The sequence below is a fragment of the Anolis carolinensis genome, chromosome 3, assembly GCF_035594765.1.
Source record: "Anolis carolinensis isolate JA03-04 chromosome 3, rAnoCar3.1.pri, whole genome shotgun sequence".
Classification (NCBI taxonomy): domain Eukaryota; kingdom Metazoa; phylum Chordata; class Lepidosauria; order Squamata; family Dactyloidae; genus Anolis; species Anolis carolinensis.
Window position 1 is genome coordinate 3155083 of NC_085843.1, and position 19373 is coordinate 3174455.

Consider the following 19373-nt stretch of genomic DNA (forward strand, 5'->3'; position numbering starts at 1 on the left):
AAATGGCCTATGTTTGAAGACACAGTCTTTCTCTGATGCCAAAGAACTGATTTGAAGGCGCTTGAGACTCCTCAACGTCATCCAGGTTGGCCCTGAACATGAAGCATAAGTCTCAAGGGTAAGAACCTCAGAATTGGTGCTGAGAGGTAACTTAATCAAGGGCTTTTAGAGCCAAGTCTCTCCCTCAGGTCCATCTGGTAGAAAGCTTGATGGTGGAATGAAAAAAGGAAACACTGTCCTACTCCAGGAAAGGGTGGAGTCAAACAATTGAGCTGAGGGAGCAATATAACTGGTGTAAACAACATTGATCGACAGCTGTAAATAACCAATCAGTCCAACTACATTTACAGGGTAAAGGCAAAATCAGGCATGATACAAACATTCAAATCTTGCAACTTACAGTTTGACATATAGATGGCGCCACTCGCGCCGTCACATTCATTGTTTGCATTTTTGCCTATTTTGAATGGTATAAGAATTCTTTTATGTCAAGCCATGTTATTGAGGACCCCCAACCCCATCCCTTAATTAAAAAAAGACATAGTTTGGCCTCCGTAGTAATTGTAGTTTCCCAAGGACGGAAGGCCAGATGAACTGGAAATGGCCTCTGTCCTCCCTCAAGCCTCCAAAGGACCACCAGCAGCCCACACTCCAGAGCCAACCAAACACTTAGCTCACCTGTTCGTCCTGAGCGACTTTCCTAGGCTTCAAGGGAGTTCGCCCATCATACCCTCTCTCTTCTCCCTAGCAAAGGCTAATATTACGTATCCAAAGCACCTCCATTTGCAAACCCCTGCTATGCTGTGTCTCTCTATATTTCTTTTCCTGGCTCTGGCTCATGAATGGGACCCTGAAGAAGGAGACAGAAGGCCTGATCCTTGCAGCCCAGGAGCAAGACATCAGGACAAAGGCAATTCAGGCCAAGATCGAAAAATCAGCTGATGACCCAAAATGCAGACTGTGCAAGGAAACCGACGAAACCACTGATTATATCCTCAGCTGCTGTAAGAAAATCGCACAGACAGACTACAAACAGAGGCACAACTATGTGGCCCAAATGATTCATTGGAACTTATGCCTCAAGTACTACCTCCCTGCAGTAAAGAACTGGTGGGATCACAAACCTGCAAAAGTATTGGAAAATGAGCACGCAAAGATACTGTGGGACTTCCGAATCCAGGCTGACAAAGTTCTGGAACACAACACACCAGACATCACAGTTGTGGAAAAGAAAAAGGTTTGGATCATTGATGTTGCCATCCCAGGTGACAGTCGCATTGACGAAAAACAACAGGAAAAACTCAGCCGCTATCAGGACCTCAAGATTGAACTTCAAAGACTCTGGCAGAAACCAGTGCAGGTGGTCCCGGTGGTGATGGACACACTGGGTGCCGTGCCAAAAGATCTCAGCCGGCATTTGGAAACAATAGACATTGACAAAATTACGATCTGCCAACTGCAAAAGGCCACTCGACTGGTATCTGCACGCATCATCCGAAAATACATCACACAGTCCTAGACACTTGGGAAGTGTTCGACTTGTGATTTTGTGATGTGAAATCCAGCATATCTATCTTGTTTGCTGTGACATAATAAAATAATAGTAATAATAAAACATGTATTTATTTTCCTCGGTATTATTATTACTACTAGTACTATTCCACCCTATGGTATAGAAGCCTATGGGAAAGGCAAGTGGGGGTTCCGAGTGGGCGGGGTTTGGTTCTACAGTGACCACTGGGATTTGGATGGCCCAATCGGGATGCAGCAGAGGCGGGGCTAAACGAATGAGTGACAGCAATGGGACCGGAATACTGGGAAGGAGTGTCAGTTGAGTCCCGGTGGCCCATGGAGGCAACATGGCGGTCTCATTGGGAAGGCTGCATTGTATTGAGGGGCCCCTTGGAAGGCTCTCCGTCCTCCTCCTCCTCCTCCTCCCTGGTGAGCTATATTTATATATATTTAGGACTGGGCCCAGCTTGAGGAACTGCATTGCAAGAGCACGGCTTGCAATTCCCATTAACATTTCCTGTGCCGCCAATGAAAACAATGTTTCAAGATTCATTGTGAAATTGGGGTTGGGGGGGGGGGTAGTTTTCTAAAGTGTTTCCGAAATTGGGCGGAGTCCGTATCGTAACTATAACGAGTTCACTACTTTTTTGTTACTTTTCGTTAAGTAATTGTGCACCTTTCTCACTCATTGTTGAAGCCATTGGCAAGAAACTTGCTATGATTATAGCACACATTGACCACTGTGAGCCCATCAAGTTTCAGAATGTTTCACTCATCCACGGATTTTTGGAGAATTTTTTACAAACAACATTTTAAAACATACAAGAGCGATCTCCTTGAATTTTCTATACAATGGCACAAGATAACAGGGGATCATTCCCCCCAAGTTTCAGACACATTGACCACTGTGAGCCCACCAAGTTTCAGAATGTTTCACTCATCCACGGATTTTTGGAGAATTTTTTACACACAACATTTTAAAACATACAAGAGAGATCTCCTTGAATTTTCTATACAATGGCACAAGATAACAGGGGATCATTCCCCCCAAGTTTCAGACACATTGACCACTGTGAGCCCACCAAGTTTCAGAATGTTTCACTCATCCACGGATTTTTGGAGAATTTTTTACACACAACATTTTAAAACATACAAGAGAGATCTCCTTGAATTTTCTATACAATGGCACAAGATAACAGGGGATCATTCCCCCCAAGTTTCAGACACATTGACCACTGTGAGCCCACCAAGTTTCAGAATGTTTCACTCATCCACGGATTTTTGGAGAATTTTTTACACACAACATTTTAAAACATACAAGAGAGATCTCCTTGAATTTTCTATACAATGGCACAAGATAACAGGGGATCATTCCCCCCAAGTTTCAGACACATTGACCACTGTGAGCCCACCAAGTTTCAGAATGTTTCACTCATCCACGGATTTTTGGAGAATTTTTTACACACAACATTTTAAAACATACAAGAGAGATCTCCTTGAATTTTCTATACAATGGCACAAGATAACAGGGGATCATTCCCCCCAAGTTTCAGACACATTGACCACTGTGAGCCCACCAAGTTTCAGAATGTTTCACTCATCCACGGATTGTTGGAGAATTTTTTACACACAACATTTTAAAACATACAAGAGAGATCTCCTTGAATTTTCTATACAATGGCACAAGATAACAGGGGATCATTCCCCCCAAGTTTCAGACACATTGACCACTGTTAGCACATCAAGTTTCAGAACGTTTCACTCATCCACGGATTTTTGGAGAATTTTCAAATCTTTTACAAATAATTTTTAAAAAACTATGAGAGCTATCTCTTTGAATGTTCTATACTATGACACAAGATAATGGGATCATTTCCCCAAGTTTCAGAAATATTCACACATCTACCGGGTTTTTTTTGGATTTTTTTTAAAGTTTGAACAAAAACATTTTTTAAAAAGCCACAACAGCTAGCTCATTTAATGTCTTACTAATAGAACTTCAATTTATGGATTTCTACCCAGCCAAGCACAGATTTATTTCCTAGTATTGAAGTATCCGTCAGTTCTCCTCTTTGCAGATTCAGTCCTTTATTGGAACTCTGGCTGCTGCTACGAAGGAGGGACACATCTCTTCTCTCTCCTGATTTGGGGCTTCCTGGTGCTGAGCAGAATTCTGGGAAATGTAGTTCAGGGCCAGGCCTTTTGCATTCTCTGCCATAGGGCTCCTCTCCTTTCCAAACTACATTTCCCAGAATGCTGTGCTCTCTCAGCCTCTGATTTGCAGGGTTTTCCAGAGGCAATGTTGATGGAATCATTCCAGGAGTTGAGTGTGACGTCTGTAGACAGTCCACGTTTTGCACGGTCCACGTTTTGCTTCATTCAGGAAAATGCGGCACTCACAGGGCACAGGTGATGTTATATTTCAATGCTGATGTTGACTTTTGTGGAAGGGTGGCTCCAAGGGAGCGGAAATGGTCAACATTTTCTAACTTTACACCATTAAGCTGTATTTCTGGCCTTGCAGAGGGATTGGCTGGTGCCTGTTGGAAGAGCGCTTTGGTTTCCTCTGTGTTTAGTGAGAGACCGAGCTTTTCATAGGCTTCTGCAAAGACGTTTAGAGTGGTTTGTGTCAGAGTATTGTAGCGCAGCAGTAGTAGTATGAAAAGCAATGGAGCACAGAATGAAGCGACACTTCGAGACGTCAGTAAAAGCAATATACAAAGGGTTGTTTTATGTCTTTCGGGCTGTCTGGCCATGTTCCAGAAGTATTCTCTCCTGACGTTTCGCCCACATCTATGGCAGGCATCCTCAGAGGATGTGTGGCATGGATAAACGAGCCCGAAAGACATAACACAACCCTGTGATCCCGGCCATGGAAGCCTTCAACAACGCACTATACAAAGCTTTACTGAATAGAGCAGTAAACAGAACAAACAGACTCTTGCAGACGACAAACAAACACAGGACTGATCTGTTCTCCAACAGATCTCAAACTCGACTCAAACTCAAGACAGACTGACCTGACGCAATAGATATGCACATACTCTTGTGTCTGGATACTCCCTAGTTCCAGCCACACACCAAGGCCATCATAGCTCATTAGTGATTAACTCTTTATACACTATTACACACTCTGGATGATGCAATCTGACTGCAATACAAGCATGGCACAAATTACATTTAAACACTCTCATTACACAAATCTCACATTGACAGTTTGTAGGCCTTCTTCTGAAATCACATAGACTATGTTAGCATCGGCATATTGGAGTTCTATAACAGGCATTGTTGTGACCTTGGTTTTGGCTTTCAGTCTGCTGAGGTTAAATAGCTTGCTATCTCTGTGATAGATGATTTCCACACTAGTGGGAAGCTTCCCATCAACAAGGTGCAGATCATAGCGATGAAGATGGAGAATAAGGTTGGGGTGATAACACATCATACCTGTTTGACACATGTTTCTATCTTAAATGGGTCACTTTGGGAGCCGTTGCTGTCCAAGACTGTTGCCATCATGTCATCGTGGAATATGTCCACAAATTTGTCAGGGCATCCGGTATTTTGGAAGATGGTCCAGACAGCACTGCGATCCACCGTGTCAAATGCCTTTGCAAGGTCAACAAATGCCTTACAATCAAACAGCTGCCTGAAAATATAGTTATAATATCCTCTTTTTAAAATTACTTGGTTGTGATTTTAATTGAAGGGTAGGCATCTCCAAAGGTTATACCATCATGTGGGGAAGCGATGGGAAAAGGAGGGTTTGTTGCATAAACTTAATGTTTATTTATTCCACCTCTTTCTCTCTAGGTTTCCTCCAGTCGTCACCAACACACCTCTACTCCGAAGTGATAGAACCGAGAGAAGTGGAATCAAGGGCGATGCCAGGCGACAAAGTAATTTGGGCTTTCGAGGACAACTATACAGATGTTGCAATGGAGCCTGCATCTTTCACTGTAGAATGAATGCAGCTCGACACCCCTTTAGCTGCCACAGCTCAATGCTATGGAATCCTAGGAGTTGTAGTTTGCTGAAGTAACAGCACCACAAGGAAGAGAAGGCTCATGACTTTGTGAAACTACAACCATCGTGACAGCATTCAGCCATGGCAGTTAACCAACCAAAACTCCAACACTTTCTTTCTCCCTCCACCTTTCCTTTCTGTTTTTTGCTTCCTCCTCCCCCTCCCTCTCTTTTTCTTTCCTTCCTTCTCTCCTTTCCTGCCTTTCTACCTCTTTTTCCTCCCTCCTTCTTTCCCTTTCTCTTTCCTACCTTTCCTTCTCTCTTTGTTCCAGGGAGGGTGAAGGCAGGTGAGTCCTGGTGGGTAGCCGTGGTGGCTGGCAAAAAGCAATGCTTTTCGGGCTGTTTACAGACTTCACCAGGCCTTCTTCACGCCATCTCACAAGGAATCCTTGAGTCAGAAGGGGCCTCCAAGGTCCATCTAATCCAGCCCCTTTCTGCCAGGCAGGAGGGCACAATCCAAACTGTCTCAACAGATGGCCATCCAACCTCTATGATAATTGGTATGATTTTGAGATTAGATAGTGCAAAAATAGTGCCACATTAAAACATTTGTGGGATCTGCTTTAAAAAAAAAACTTATACGAACTTTATATCAGTAAGCATTGGGACTCTTGCTTTTTGCAGCCATAAATGAATGCAAAGTGAGTAGCTTTTCTCAGCTGGACCATGAAATGCCTGCTTACTGAGCCCTGGGTTATTCATGAATGTTTTTCTCTTCCTTCCTCATTTCATTCCAGGACAGCATCTCATATATCATTAAAATGGAAGACGATTACAAAGTGGTTCACCTTCAGCGAATGTAAGGGACTGCTTATTTATTTACCTTTTTTTATTGAAACCAACTACACTAATAAAAACAAACCTTTTGAGTGCAGTTAAAGCAGGCATGGGCAAACTTTGGCCCTGCCTCCAGGTGTTTTGGACTTCAACTCCCACAATTCCTAACAGCCGGTAGGCTGTTAGGAATTGTGGGAGTTGGAGTCCAAAACACCTGGAGGAAGGGCCAAAGTTTGCCCAGGCCTGATAATAACAATAATGATGATGATGTTGTGACTCAGCAACAGCATAGCCTGCAGAGCCAGAGTGAAGATGAAGGGGATTCTGGGTTTCAGATGCAAGAGCCAGATGATGGGATGCAGGATGAATTTCAGGATGATGGCATGGGGGTGGGAATTATACAGGCTGGTTCAGATGCTCAAGAAATGCAGCTTGTAGATGAACTCCTGAACCAGCCTATCATAGATAACAGCCAGGATGACGTTCCCATGGGAAATAATGAGCCGGAGATGTCTCAGGCTCCCAGTTCAGGTGTGAGATAATGAGGTGGAAGGCCTTGAAGGCCTTGAAGGAGCGCCATCACTATCTAGAGCAGATCGTTTGCAATGGAAAGGAATGTCTCAGCCTCGCCGTAGTTTGAGATTGGCTGGAAAGCGGGAGGCCTCTGAAGGAAAGAGAAATGCATTTTTGGGTTGCTTTTAAAACTGTGTGTTTTGAGACAGATCTTTGTCAAAGCAAATTCTCGCTTCATCAGAGTGGATGCTTATGTCTTCCTGCCTTGGAAATTCTTCTGTTCCTGGATCTTTGTAACCTGTGGACCTTTGTTTCTTTGGGAATTGGACTCTTGTTTTGTCTATAGATTATTGGATTTACTGACTCTTGTTTTGCCTATGAACTATTGGATTTTACTGACTCTTTTTACTACTATTTCGGGAACTATATATCTGCCTGCTTTGATATATATATATTTGCTTTTGCTCAATAAAATTACAAAAGACTATCTTCTGTGTGTGACTTGGTGTCAACAGCAAGGTGAACTATTCTGAGGTGCGACAGATGATCACTCGCAATAAGTGAAAATCCGCAAAGTAGGGACGCTATATATTTATACATTATTTTAGTATTTATACACTACAGTATAGTCTCACTTATCCAACATAAATGGGCCGGCAGAACGTTGGATAAGCAAAAATGTTGTATAATAAGGAGGGGTTAAGGAAAAGCCTATTAAACATCAAATTACATTATGATTTTACAAATTAAGACCTAAAAATACTGTTTTACAACAAATCGACAGAAAAAGCAGTTCAATACACAGTAACGATATGTAGTAATTACTGTATTTACTAATTTAGCACCAAAACATCGCAATGTATTGAAAACATAATAGGTGCCCAAAATTGCAACGTTTCTGACATGGATGTCCAACATTGATATTTTGTTTATTTTTTCAGATCCTTTATAACTGCACATATGCCGGTCTATGCTTACAATACCAAAGGAGATCTGATTGCAGACTATCCATATATTCAGGTATTTCCCTCCCACGTGTATCGGTCAGTAGCAGAACATGCTGGTGTTTCAAAAAACGTTGCATACGAAAAGGGATCGTCATAGTGTAAGGCAATTATCGCAAAGGGTTCCGGCTCAGGAGGCAATCAGGCCGAAATCCAGTCTCGTGAGAGTACAAAAGCAAAGCATTTATTTCCATCATAGCTATGATAAGGCAAACAGCCATACACACACACAGGTCTGTACATGCAAATGACCGCTGCAAAGTTATGGCGCAGTAAGAAAACTTATATACCTTGGCTTATCTAAACTTGACCAATTGTTTGTGGTCTTCTTCACCTCCACACCTAGTTTGGCACAGGTGGTAATCAATGACCTAACTTGTTTACGCCAAGGCCAAGCTAGCTTCTCTTCTTGGAATTTCTCCACCTTGCTGTTTCTGGCTCTTATCTTCTTGCTACATTTGGAGAAAGGCACTGGCTTAAGGGAGGGGTGCACTTCTTTTGTTACACGTACTACTTTGGTTCATGCAAAATGTTTACATTGTCTATATGCAAAAGCAAAGCTATATTATGGTCCCATCACCTCCAGGTGTTTTGGACTACAACTCCCACCATTCCTGGCCTTAAGCGACTGAGGGGGAAAAGAAAAGGGCCTGAGGCCAGGAATGGTGGGAGTTGTAGTCCAAAACACCTGGCAGGAGGGCCCAAGTTGGCCCATTATCAATCCGGCACAGATATCTACGTCAAAATACTACGCAGTGGGTGTAAATAAAGATATGAATTTCAGAACAATTTTTAGTTCTCACTAATTTGTTCACGTAGTTCTAGTAGTCATAAAGAAATGCTGAAGTAAATATTCTCATTCAGACTGCGTGTGTATATTTGTCTTAAAGCGTGCATATATATTATTGCAAGGCAGCCAATGGAACTCCTTAAACGGGGGGGGGGGGGGGGTAGTTAGTAGGTCCAGTTAGTAGCCTGGCTGCTAGTACCTAGGGTACTCCATTGTTGCCCAACTTGAATAATAATAATAATAATAATAATAATAATAATAATAATAATAACTACTTTATTTTTATACCCTGCCTCATCTCCCCGAAGGGACTCGGGGCGGCTTACATGGGGCCTAGCCCGATAAGACAATCAATATCAATAGCACGACTATAAAACAATTATACCATTAAAACATCAATAGCAATAAAACAATAGGCATTGAATAGCCTTGCAACTTCAAAGCCTGGCTGCTTCATACCTAGGGGAATCCTTTCTAGGCCACCTTGAAGGCCACGAAGAAAATCCCACTTAGGACTACGCCACAGCAACGCGTGGCCGGGCACAGCTAGTATATCTATATAACACCTGTTATGTGTTTGAACTTTACAGGACGACTGCTACTACAGCGGATCCGTGGAAGGCGCCTTGGACTCTCAGGTTGTCCTCTCTACCTGCACTGGGCTTTGGTAATAAAGGCTTTGTGTAAGAACTGAAAAATGCACACACAGAGATATATATATATATAATATAGGTATGGATAGTTTATACGGTAGGCTCAGATTGAGCTCAGAGACAGCAGTGATTGCAGCCCTGATGTGACCTCCTTGCTGCTTGATCTGTGAGTTTGTTTTGTTCTTGGACTCTCAGGTTGTCCTCTCTACCTGCACTGGGCTTTGGTAATAAAGGCTTTGTGTAAGAACTGAAAAATGCACACACAGAGATATATATATATATATATAATATAGGTATGGATAGTTTATACGGTAGGCTCAGATTGAGCTCAGAGACAGCAGTGATTGCTGCCCCGATGTGACCTCCTTGCTGCTTGATCTGTGGGTTTGTTTTGTTCTTGGACTCTCAGGTTGTCCTCTCTACCTGCACTGGGCTTTGGTAATAAAGGCTTTGTGTAAGAACTGAAAAATGCACACATACACACACAACTACACACACACACACACATATATATATATATAATGTAGATATAGATACTTTATACGGTAGGCTCAGATTGAGCTCAGAGACGGGGGTGATTGCAGCCCTGATGTGACCTCCTTGCTGCTTGATCTGTGAGTTTGTTTGGTTCTTTTAGGGTTTGGGTTTAAGTTGGCTCTGCGTAGAATCTTTCCCACTTTAAAGAAAGAAAGTGTCTTCTACTCACTTTTTCATGTTGAGTTTTCTGAGGTTAAAATGTGGGTGGTCAGCAGTTCCCTTGCCATCCTCCTGAAATTCATCCTGCATCCCCTCATCTAGCTCTTGTATCTGAAACACAGAATCCCCTTCTTCATCCTCACTCTGGCTATGCTGTGGCTGAGTCACAACAGACTGAGTGACAAGAAGGCAGAGGCAGTCCACTGGCGAGGCCATTTAAGCAGCCGCTGGTGGCGCAATCATTCCGGGGGGCGCAGTGAGGTCCCCGGGATGATGGTGCCACCCCCTGCTTCCTTCTTCGGGCCTCACTGGGCCTTCCGGAGCCCGCGTCAGGCACTCCAGAGCCCACGTCGGCCCTTCCAGTGGTCTGGGTGGGCCTTCTGGAAGTCGTCTGTTGGAAGCAAGGCAAGTGGGGTTTATTTGTCTGTGGAATAATGTCAAGGGTGGGAGAAAGAGCTCTTGTCTGTTAGGAGGCAGGTGTGGATGTTGTAATTACTCACCCTGATTAGCATGTAATGGCCCTGTGGCTTCAAGGCCTGGCTTCCTCTTACCTGGGAGAATCTTTTTTTTGGGAGGTGTTAGCTGTCCCTGATTGCTTCCTGTCTGGATTTACCCTGAGTGTTGTTCTTTATTTAGGCTTTTCCTTAATCCCTCCTTATTATCCAACATTTTCGCTTATCCAACGCTTTTATTTTTCAGTGATTAGTTTGGGGGGGGGCGCTAAAATTTCTGTTCGCCTACACTTGAAAATTACCTTGGACCTGCTCTGTAAGGAGGGTTCTCATGGGAATCCACCTGCAGCTTCGGAGATCAACAAAAATCTTTGTTTAGAAATCAGGGTTTAAATAGACTGTTTTTCATGGGGTTTTTTTTGAGTTTTTAAATGTGGATCAGAAAGATCTAAGTTTTAAACACGCATACTCTGCTAACAGTTTGATTCCAATCACTCGCATTGGAATCAAACTGTTTGCAGAGTATGCGTGTTTTAAACTTATATCTTTCTGATCCACATTTTAAAAACTCAAAAAAAAACCCAACAACTGAAAAAAAGGACTACAATCCACCTGATGAAGACTCTTTTGAGTTGAAACCGGTTGTAGTTTTGCAGTCTACTATCCATAATAAAGAAACAAGAACAATCATTATTTATAAGAAGAGGACTCAATTTGTGTATGTGGAACAATCAAATTGTTTATGAGAAGAAGAGTAAATTCATCCTTCAAGAGAAAAATATTGTTTCTACTGTGAATGCAGCAGTCCTTTGTTTGATTGTTTAACAACATCTTTTGTATCTATTTTCATATTGATGTATTGAACTAAATTTAGGTTTAATGATTTCTTTATTACTGTAATAGTGGATACTTGTCTTTGTAGTTCCAGGGAACCCATTTTCTTTTTTGAAAATAGACTGTGTCATTCGGAGAGATCACGTGGAAAAGTTGTGAAAGAAACTCATGGGAAATGTAATGCTTTCATTAAGCAACAAGTTGTTTACCTTAAAGTCAGTGCAGGCAACACAGCATTTTCTGTTTATTTTTCCCAATAAACGTTTTTTTAAATGCAGATTCATCCTGGGATAGTGGGCTCAAACGAGGGGCCTGGACAAAGTCAAATCCTGACCTGTTGTATTTGCCACGTAGTTTGGCATTTTAATGGTCTGCCTCTTGGGTTTTCCACCCACCAGGGGCCATCTGCAAATTGGGGCTGTGAGATACGAAATCGAACCTGTTGCAAACTCTCCCACATTTCAACACCTGATTTACCGAAAGAACCCTGAGCTGCGCCAGCCCTGCGGAGGAGACACGGATGACGGGGCCAATGCAACCAGCGAAGTTCCCGATGTGGCAACCGTGGAAGAGTACAGCCCACCTCCCCCCAAGAGTGGAGTAAGTACATGAGTTTTCCAGTTCTCATTGCTTGAAGAATTAAGGTCTGCCCACTAGTTCTATTGTGTACATCAGACTTGCACAACGTGCGGCTCACTACTCCGCATCACCACCACTGATGCTGCTTTTTCCAGGAAAAATATTAAACAAATGGTGTAAATAAAGATAAGAATTTCAAAACAATTTTTAGTGCTCACTACTTTGTTCACATAGTTCTAGTAGAAATGCTAAAGTAAATGTTCTCATTTCATAGAATCATAGAATCATAGAATAGTAGAGTTGGAAGAGACCACATGGGCCATCTAGTCCAACCCCCTGCTAAGAAGCTAATTTAGACTAAATGTGTATAGTTTTCTTAAAGTATATATTTTTATTATTGATTCATTCAGTCGCTTTCGAGTGGCAAGGCAAGGCAAGGACTAGAGACGTAATGATTCAATGGTTTCAAGCAGGCAGACTGAACTGCATTGCTCAAAGGACTCAAGGTTGGACCTTCTTTTGCCAAATGGGCATTTTAGTTTGGATTCTGGAAGTGATAACGTTAATGAGTTTGACAGAAAGAGAGTGATTAATCAGCAGAGGAGGGAAAGGGAGTGTTTGAGATGCAGCAACTGTTTGTTATTGGAACGAAATAATGAGCAGGCTTCTCACGGGAAGAGACCTTGAGTTTCCCATAAGAAGGGCTGCTTTCTCTGAAAGATTCAGAGGTGGTAACTTTGCTAAATCGAGATAGAGGAAACTCTGCTCCTTGTTCTTTGGATTCCATGTTATTTTTTGCAGCTTTGTGCCTTGATTCTTCATCCAGTCTTGTCTTGCTTCTGTGGATTTTGGTGTATCCAGTTGTGTTCCAATAACCTTGCAGTTTGGATTTCTGCTCCAGCCAAGACCGTTTTCTTGGCTAAATAAATCTTTCCATACATTCACTGTTTCCCCTACATTTACTTTTATTATCTACCGCCAAGCCTGCCTTTTAGACTTGATGGAGTTGCATAGATTCAATTTTTGATGATGGACTTTTTCCATCTTTGAAAATACTCTTTTATGGTAGGTTTTTGAAATGGCTTTTTCTATGAAAACTTGTTTTATTTCTGTTTCATTCCAGGCAGGCAACTTTAAAGATGCTGCATCGGCCAGATATCTGGAGTATTATCTTGTTGTGGACAAAAGCACGGTAATGGGCATAAATAACCAAACTTCTAGCTTCTTTTCAGCTAGTAGCACCATATAATATATCGGGAGATGGAAATCTAGTCATTTAGATTGGGATGTAAATAATTCTCCTTGACAAACTAGACCGAACAACCAGACTGTTTTATGAACTGGAAACCCGCCTCACTGTTCTCAGTTGCTCAAGTGCATAATTTTCAGTAGGAGGCCATCCGCAATGCAGAATTAATGCAGGTTGACACCCCTTTAGCTCCATGCTATAGAATTCTGGGATTTTAGTTTATATGTAGCATTTCTCAACCTCTGGGGGAGGGTCATGAGGGGGTGTCGGGGGTCACCAAAGACCATCAGAAAACACGTATTTCTGATGGTCTTAGGAACCCCTTTGGCAGAGAAGGCTGAATATTTCTTTGCCTGTTCTTCTCTTCTTTTTTGGAAACAGATGGCGAATCCTTCCACCAAAAGCTGAATTTGCCCAATTCTATCGTTGGTGGGGTTCAAGGGGCTCCTTGATTGTAGGTGAACTATAAATCCCAGCAACTATAACTCCCAAATGTCAAGGTCTATTTTCCCCAAACTCCACCAGTGTTCAAATTTGGGCATATTGAGTAGACATGTCCAAAAAATCGTTTTGAATCATATATCAGAATTATTTCTGATTGTTCTCGCTTTTTGATACGCATTCTGAGACATTGTCTCACAGCGCAACCAGCAATGTAATTCGAACCATTGTTGGCCCATTCTCTAATTGTCTCTTAGTGTTTCGTTAATTTTTTTCCTCCAAATTTTTTTAAATATATTTTTAAAAATATTTTTTTAAAATTTTTCTGCAACTTACCTTGAATGGGAGCTTAGCACAGTCTAAAATGGCTGCCACTCCCTGGCCAATCAGAAGCTTCCACGATGGACGCAAAGGTGGGGGCTAGGGTCATCTGCGTCCACGTGGAAGATTGCCATAAAAGCCCGTTGTGTAGCCCGGGTGAGCCATTCTGGGCTGGGCTTTGTGCGGAGAGGGTGGTGGTCTGCAAGCGGAGAGCAAGCAAGCCTCTTGAGGGAGAGAGAGGGTGAAGTGGCCCGGTCTGGCTGTTCCCACAGAGGGGTTTGGAGAAAGGGTTAGGGTTTTGTTGCTGGTTCCTTCTCTTAGCAAGGGAAGCGCTGGTTCCTTCTCTTAGTAATGCCCTGGCAAGGAGTGGGATCACATAGCCAGAGACACCATTGATTTCCAGTGTCCTTCTTGCTTACAAATATAGCAACAGAATTTCTAGTTTTCAAAGTATCTTTGCACAACTTGCAAGGGCATTGCAAATTTGATGAGGATAGCTCAAGAAATGAGGGCGGGAAAGCCCTGTAAAAGTCCCCCTCCCCTTGGGTTCCTTTTTTTTTTTTTTTTTTTTGGCGATTTCGCATGCGTGTCCGCCATTTTAGAAACATTTAGAATCATGACAATGCTCTTTGATTGTAGCATAATTACAACTCCCAAATGACAAACTTGGGCCCTCCAGGTGTTTTGGACTTCAACTCCCACAATTCCTGACAGCATCATGCCCATACCCCGTGAAAGGTATTTCAGCCCCCTTTAAGGTAGTGTGACCCTGAACTCAAAAATACACATGGGTCAGTTGTGGCTTTAAGTAGAAAAGCAACTAGCTCATTCACTTTAATTCAATCATGATATTGATCAGGATAGTTGATCTCACTGAAGCATAACAATAAACACTTTCTTCAGTGATTCCTCTTTCTGCTACAACAGGAAATAAACATAATAAATAGTCCAGTTTCTGTCTACTTTGTTGAAAGTAATATGTCCTTGACTTGCCATGCAGATAAACAGTCATTGACATTCGGCTTCTGTATCCAGCTTCCAAACATGTCAGCAACAAAACAGCCACCTCTTATAATAATAATAATAATAATAATAATAATAATAATAATAATAATAATAATAATGTTTATTTATATCCCGCCTCCATCTCCCCCGAAGGGGACTCGGGGTGGCTTACAGCAAAATCAAAATACAAGCAATGATAAAATATGAAACATCAAAGGACAAAAACAAAAACCAGAAATAAAATATACACAATAGGCGAAAAGACACAACACAGAATTAAAACATCAAATTAAAAACAATGAGGTTGCAATAGTGGATAAGCAAGGTCTAAGCTATGATCTAAGCTAGCTGAAAACGACTAATGTAATGCTTTGTTATATACAGAAAGAGATAACACACCCAACTTTACTGCTGCAATAAGATGGTTCCGATCCTTGCTATTATTTAGCAAAAAAGCCTGTAGTAAACTGTCAGTAACAACAGAGGTTATTTTCCCTAGGATCAGAAGCTGGGATTGACTCGACACCAAGTTGTTGTTGTTATATTTGCATCCTCTCTTAAAAGGGACTCAAAGTGGATAAAAGCTGCGAATCTAATGAAAAGCCACCACAGGAGCTTTTATTTGCACACCTCAGGCTATCAAGTGGGGTGCATATTAAAATGAACAAAGAAATTGGGCCACGGGAACACAACGGGTTAAATCATTTATTTATGTATTTATTTACAGTATTTATATTCCGCCCTTCTTTCTCACCCCGAAGGGGACTCGAGGCAGATCACAATGCACATATACATGGCAAACATTCAATGCCATTAGACATACGACATACAGATACAAGACACAGGGGCAATTTAACATTTTCCAGCTTCCGGCTTCATGAGGGTATGCTCAATTCCGGCCACGGGGGAGCTGATGGAGTACTTCCTCATTCTTCCCCACGCAGGCTGCTGGCCGTTTTTATGTTGATGGAAATTAAAGCGGTCCCTAAATTTTCCTACTTAACAGATGCAACTGTCTTTTGGGTTACTTAGGTAAACAATGAGCTGGGCTATTTAATGGTCAGGCACTCAATTTGACTCAGGCTGGTTTCGAACTCATGACCTCTTGGTCAGTAGTGATTCATTGCATCTCGCTTACTAACCAGTTGCACCACAGCCCGGCCATTGAACTGTTGAATCTGTTGGTGTTATTTGTTGTGAAGTTGTTAAACAGAGGCTGGATGGCCATCTGTCGGGGGTGCTTTGAATGCGATTTCCTGCTTCTTGGCAGGGGGTTGGACTGGATGGCCCATGAGATCTCTTCCAACTCTACTATTCTATGATTCTATGGTTCTATGAAGTGTGAAATGTTAGATCAAGTGTTTTGCTGTTGGGTTTTTGCAACTGTGTATTCCGGCATGCTTTCCAGCAGCACATGAGTTAATTGCAGGCCAGCTTGATTGATAGCCTGCTGAGCCAATAGGTTGAGCCTTCTGGGCTCAGAAGTGCGGACAGGACATTCGGCCATGGATTATGGGAGTTGCCAGCAGACGTTTTTCGCAGATGATCAGCAAAGAGAGAGGACATGCTTTGCCTTTGCTTGGGAAGCATGAGTCCTATGAGTGATGGACTTTGTGATTGTATATAATAAAGCCTTGGAACCGCTGTGATCAGCTGAATTATGACTGTGGTGTCTTTTGACGGTGCTGCTTAGCCGGATGCTTAAGCAGTCTGATGGAATATGGATTGGTGAGAGGCCTGACTCATCAATAAATCAGGGTGGTTTGGAGCTAATTAACCCCCTGACAGAATCTGCTGAACTAAAGGTTGGCAGTTTGAAGCCAGAAGTCGGGGTGAGCTCCCACTGCTAGCCCTAGCTCCTGCCAACCTAGAAGTTCGAAAACTTGCAAATGTGAGTAGACCAATAGGTACCGCTTTGGCGGGAAGGTAATAAAAGTGCCCATATAGCTATGTCGGCAACACAACCAGGAGATATCTGCGGACAACAGGCACCTCGGCTTGGAAATGGAACAAGAGCACCTCCCTGTGGCCAGAGTTGAGCATTGCTTCCAGAAAGCCGGAGATGAAAGAGGAAGCCTTTGAATTTGTTCCGTGTATTTGTCTGTCTTTATTATTCCACTGTATTAAAATATATTGAATATTTGCCTATCTGTGTATCTTGTAATCCGCTCTGAGTCCCCTCGAGGTGATAGAGTGGACTATAAATAAAGTGTATTATCATTATCATTATTATTATTACAAATGAATCAGTAATTCACTTGCATCCCTTTCTCCTCCTCTTAGTTTGAGGCCCATAAGCGCAATGAGACCCTGTTGGTGCTGATCATTCTCCATATGATGGCGGAGGTTCATGCCGTGAGTGTCTCTTATAAGAGAATCCGGGGCAGGTTGTTCTGAATGTGCGCCCGATTTACTTCATTGCCCTTTTCCTCTTTTCAGATATATTTGCCCATAGGCCTCCGTGTTTATCTGGTAGGCTTGGAGCTGTGGACCGAGAAAGACCGGATCACAATTGGTGCCAAAAGCCTCGCCGTCACTTTGGACGCATTTTACAAATTCGCCAGCGACGAGCTCCAGCACCGTGTACGATTCGACCATGCTGCCATTCTTACGTAAGGCACCAGGGTTTCCTTAAATTTTCTGTTGCAAATGGATTTCCTCCTTTAATGGCCGGAAGACTTTTTGGCCTCCCAGAGTGCATCTACGCTGCAGAATGAATGCAGTTTGACGCCACTTTCACTGCCATGGCCCAATGCTACGGGATAATGGGAATTGTAGGTTGGTGAGGCACCAACAGCTCTCTTGGCCAGGGAAGGCTAAAGACCTTGTGTGTTGCACCTCAGCACTGGTTCACCTTGCTCTTAACACTCCACCACAGCAGACTAGGTTTAAACAGTTTATTGATAATAATAATAATAATAATAATAATAATAATAATAATAATAATAATTTTATTCTTATATCCCGCCCCATCTCCCCGGAGGGACTCGGGGAGGCTTACATGGGGCCATGCCCAGACACGACAGCAAAGTCTGAATAAAAAGTAAAGAAAGCAAACATCCAAATGCAAAGATAGCAAAGTCTGAATAAAAAGTAAAGAAAGCAAACATCCAAATGCAAAGATAGCAAAGTCTGAATAAAAAGTAAAGAAAGCAAACATCCAAACGCAATGGCAGTCAAAAAGGCAATAATCCAGAAGCAATTTGCAGAATATAGTTCCAAGTCTCTGATATAGGAAATCAGTCCTGAAAACAAGACAACATGAACTTATTTATTTATTTATTTATTTATTATTTAATTTATATACATACCGCTCTTCTCCCCCAGGGGGACCCAGAGTGGTCTTACATAATGGCAAGATTAATGCCACATATAATACAAAATATAGTAAAACAAACAATCGTAAAAACACACTTAAAAACCAATATCATACCCCATTTAAAACAGTAAAACACTGTGTGACCATTACAACAGGGACAGTAGCATTGGGTCAAAAGTCAGAGCCAGTCCGTATTCAATTTCACATTAATCCAATAAATGCATCAGATTATATCAACCGTATCTTAGGATGGGCCAAAAGCTTGGTCCCACATCCAGGTCTTCAGCTGCTTCCTAAAAGTCATGAGTGAGGGGGCTCCCCTAATCTCCCTTGGCAAGGAGTTCCACAGCCGCGAAGCCACCACCGAAAAAGCCCTGTCTCTCGTCCCAGCCAAATGCACCTGTGACGGCGGCAGGACCGAGAGCAGGGCCTCACTGGATGATCTTAATCTGTGGGGCGGCTCATAGGGGGAGATACGTTCGGAGAGGTAAGTTGGACCAGAGCCGTTTAGGGTTTTGTAGGCCAAAGCCAGCACTTTAAATTGTGCCCGGAAGCTAATAGGCAGCCAGTGGAGCTGCTTCAGCAGAGGAGTTGTATGCTCCCTGTACGGTGCTCCAGTTAATCACCTGGCTGCGGAACGTTGGACTAGTTCCAGCTTCCGAACAGTCTTTGAAGGCAACCCCACGTAGAGCGCCATACAGGGAGCATACAACTCCTTCAAAGTATAATCCAAAACACAGGTTCCAGGTATGAACCAAAACCAAGAATCCTATTCCATGAGCTTCGTCAAGGCAGGAGCTGTGCTTCCAAAATCAACTGTTGCTTCATCTGAAATCTTTACCTGTTTCACCCTTATTTACCCATGTTTACAAGCCAAGAAAGCATTTCTCTGTCCTTGAATTCCCACGCGTTTGCCAGCTATTCTAAGGGAATGCCTTGGATGATGAACCTTTAACCTTAACCTTGTATCCCTATCTAAGGAAGACTCCTCTGACTCGCTGCCAGAGACACCTGGGACTTGTTGATGTTCTAAACTCTGTTGATGTTCCAAATACTGTGAAAGGTCATTCTTATCACTAGTTTCTATTTCCTTGCTAGCCTGCGGCCTCTCTGACAATTCAGAGCCTTCAACATTTCCATCATCAGAGCCTTCGACATTTCCCTCATCAGTATTGCTTTGGCCAGCCTGCATAAACCCAAATCCC

The 19373-nt window shown here is 42.6% G+C and overlaps 1 protein-coding gene across 1 annotated transcript in view; it reads left to right on the forward strand.

The window, feature by feature from the left end:
- Window positions 1-1811: 1811 nt before the first annotated feature.
- The window catches only part of LOC103281042 (disintegrin and metalloproteinase domain-containing protein 9), a 67808-nt gene continuing 50246 nt past the window's right edge, over window positions 1812-19373 (forward strand). Inside the window, exons 1-9 of the mRNA XM_062974339.1 lie at window positions 1812-1941; window positions 5323-5408; window positions 6273-6334; window positions 7767-7845; window positions 9210-9286; window positions 11653-11854; window positions 12957-13025; window positions 17133-17204; window positions 17289-17461. Coding sequence (XP_062830409.1) covers window positions 1860-1941; window positions 5323-5408; window positions 6273-6334; window positions 7767-7845; window positions 9210-9286; window positions 11653-11854; window positions 12957-13025; window positions 17133-17204; window positions 17289-17461 — 902 coding nt within the window. The 5' untranslated portion in view covers window positions 1812-1859. The remainder of the gene's footprint in view (window positions 1942-5322; window positions 5409-6272; window positions 6335-7766; window positions 7846-9209; window positions 9287-11652; window positions 11855-12956; window positions 13026-17132; window positions 17205-17288; window positions 17462-19373) is intronic.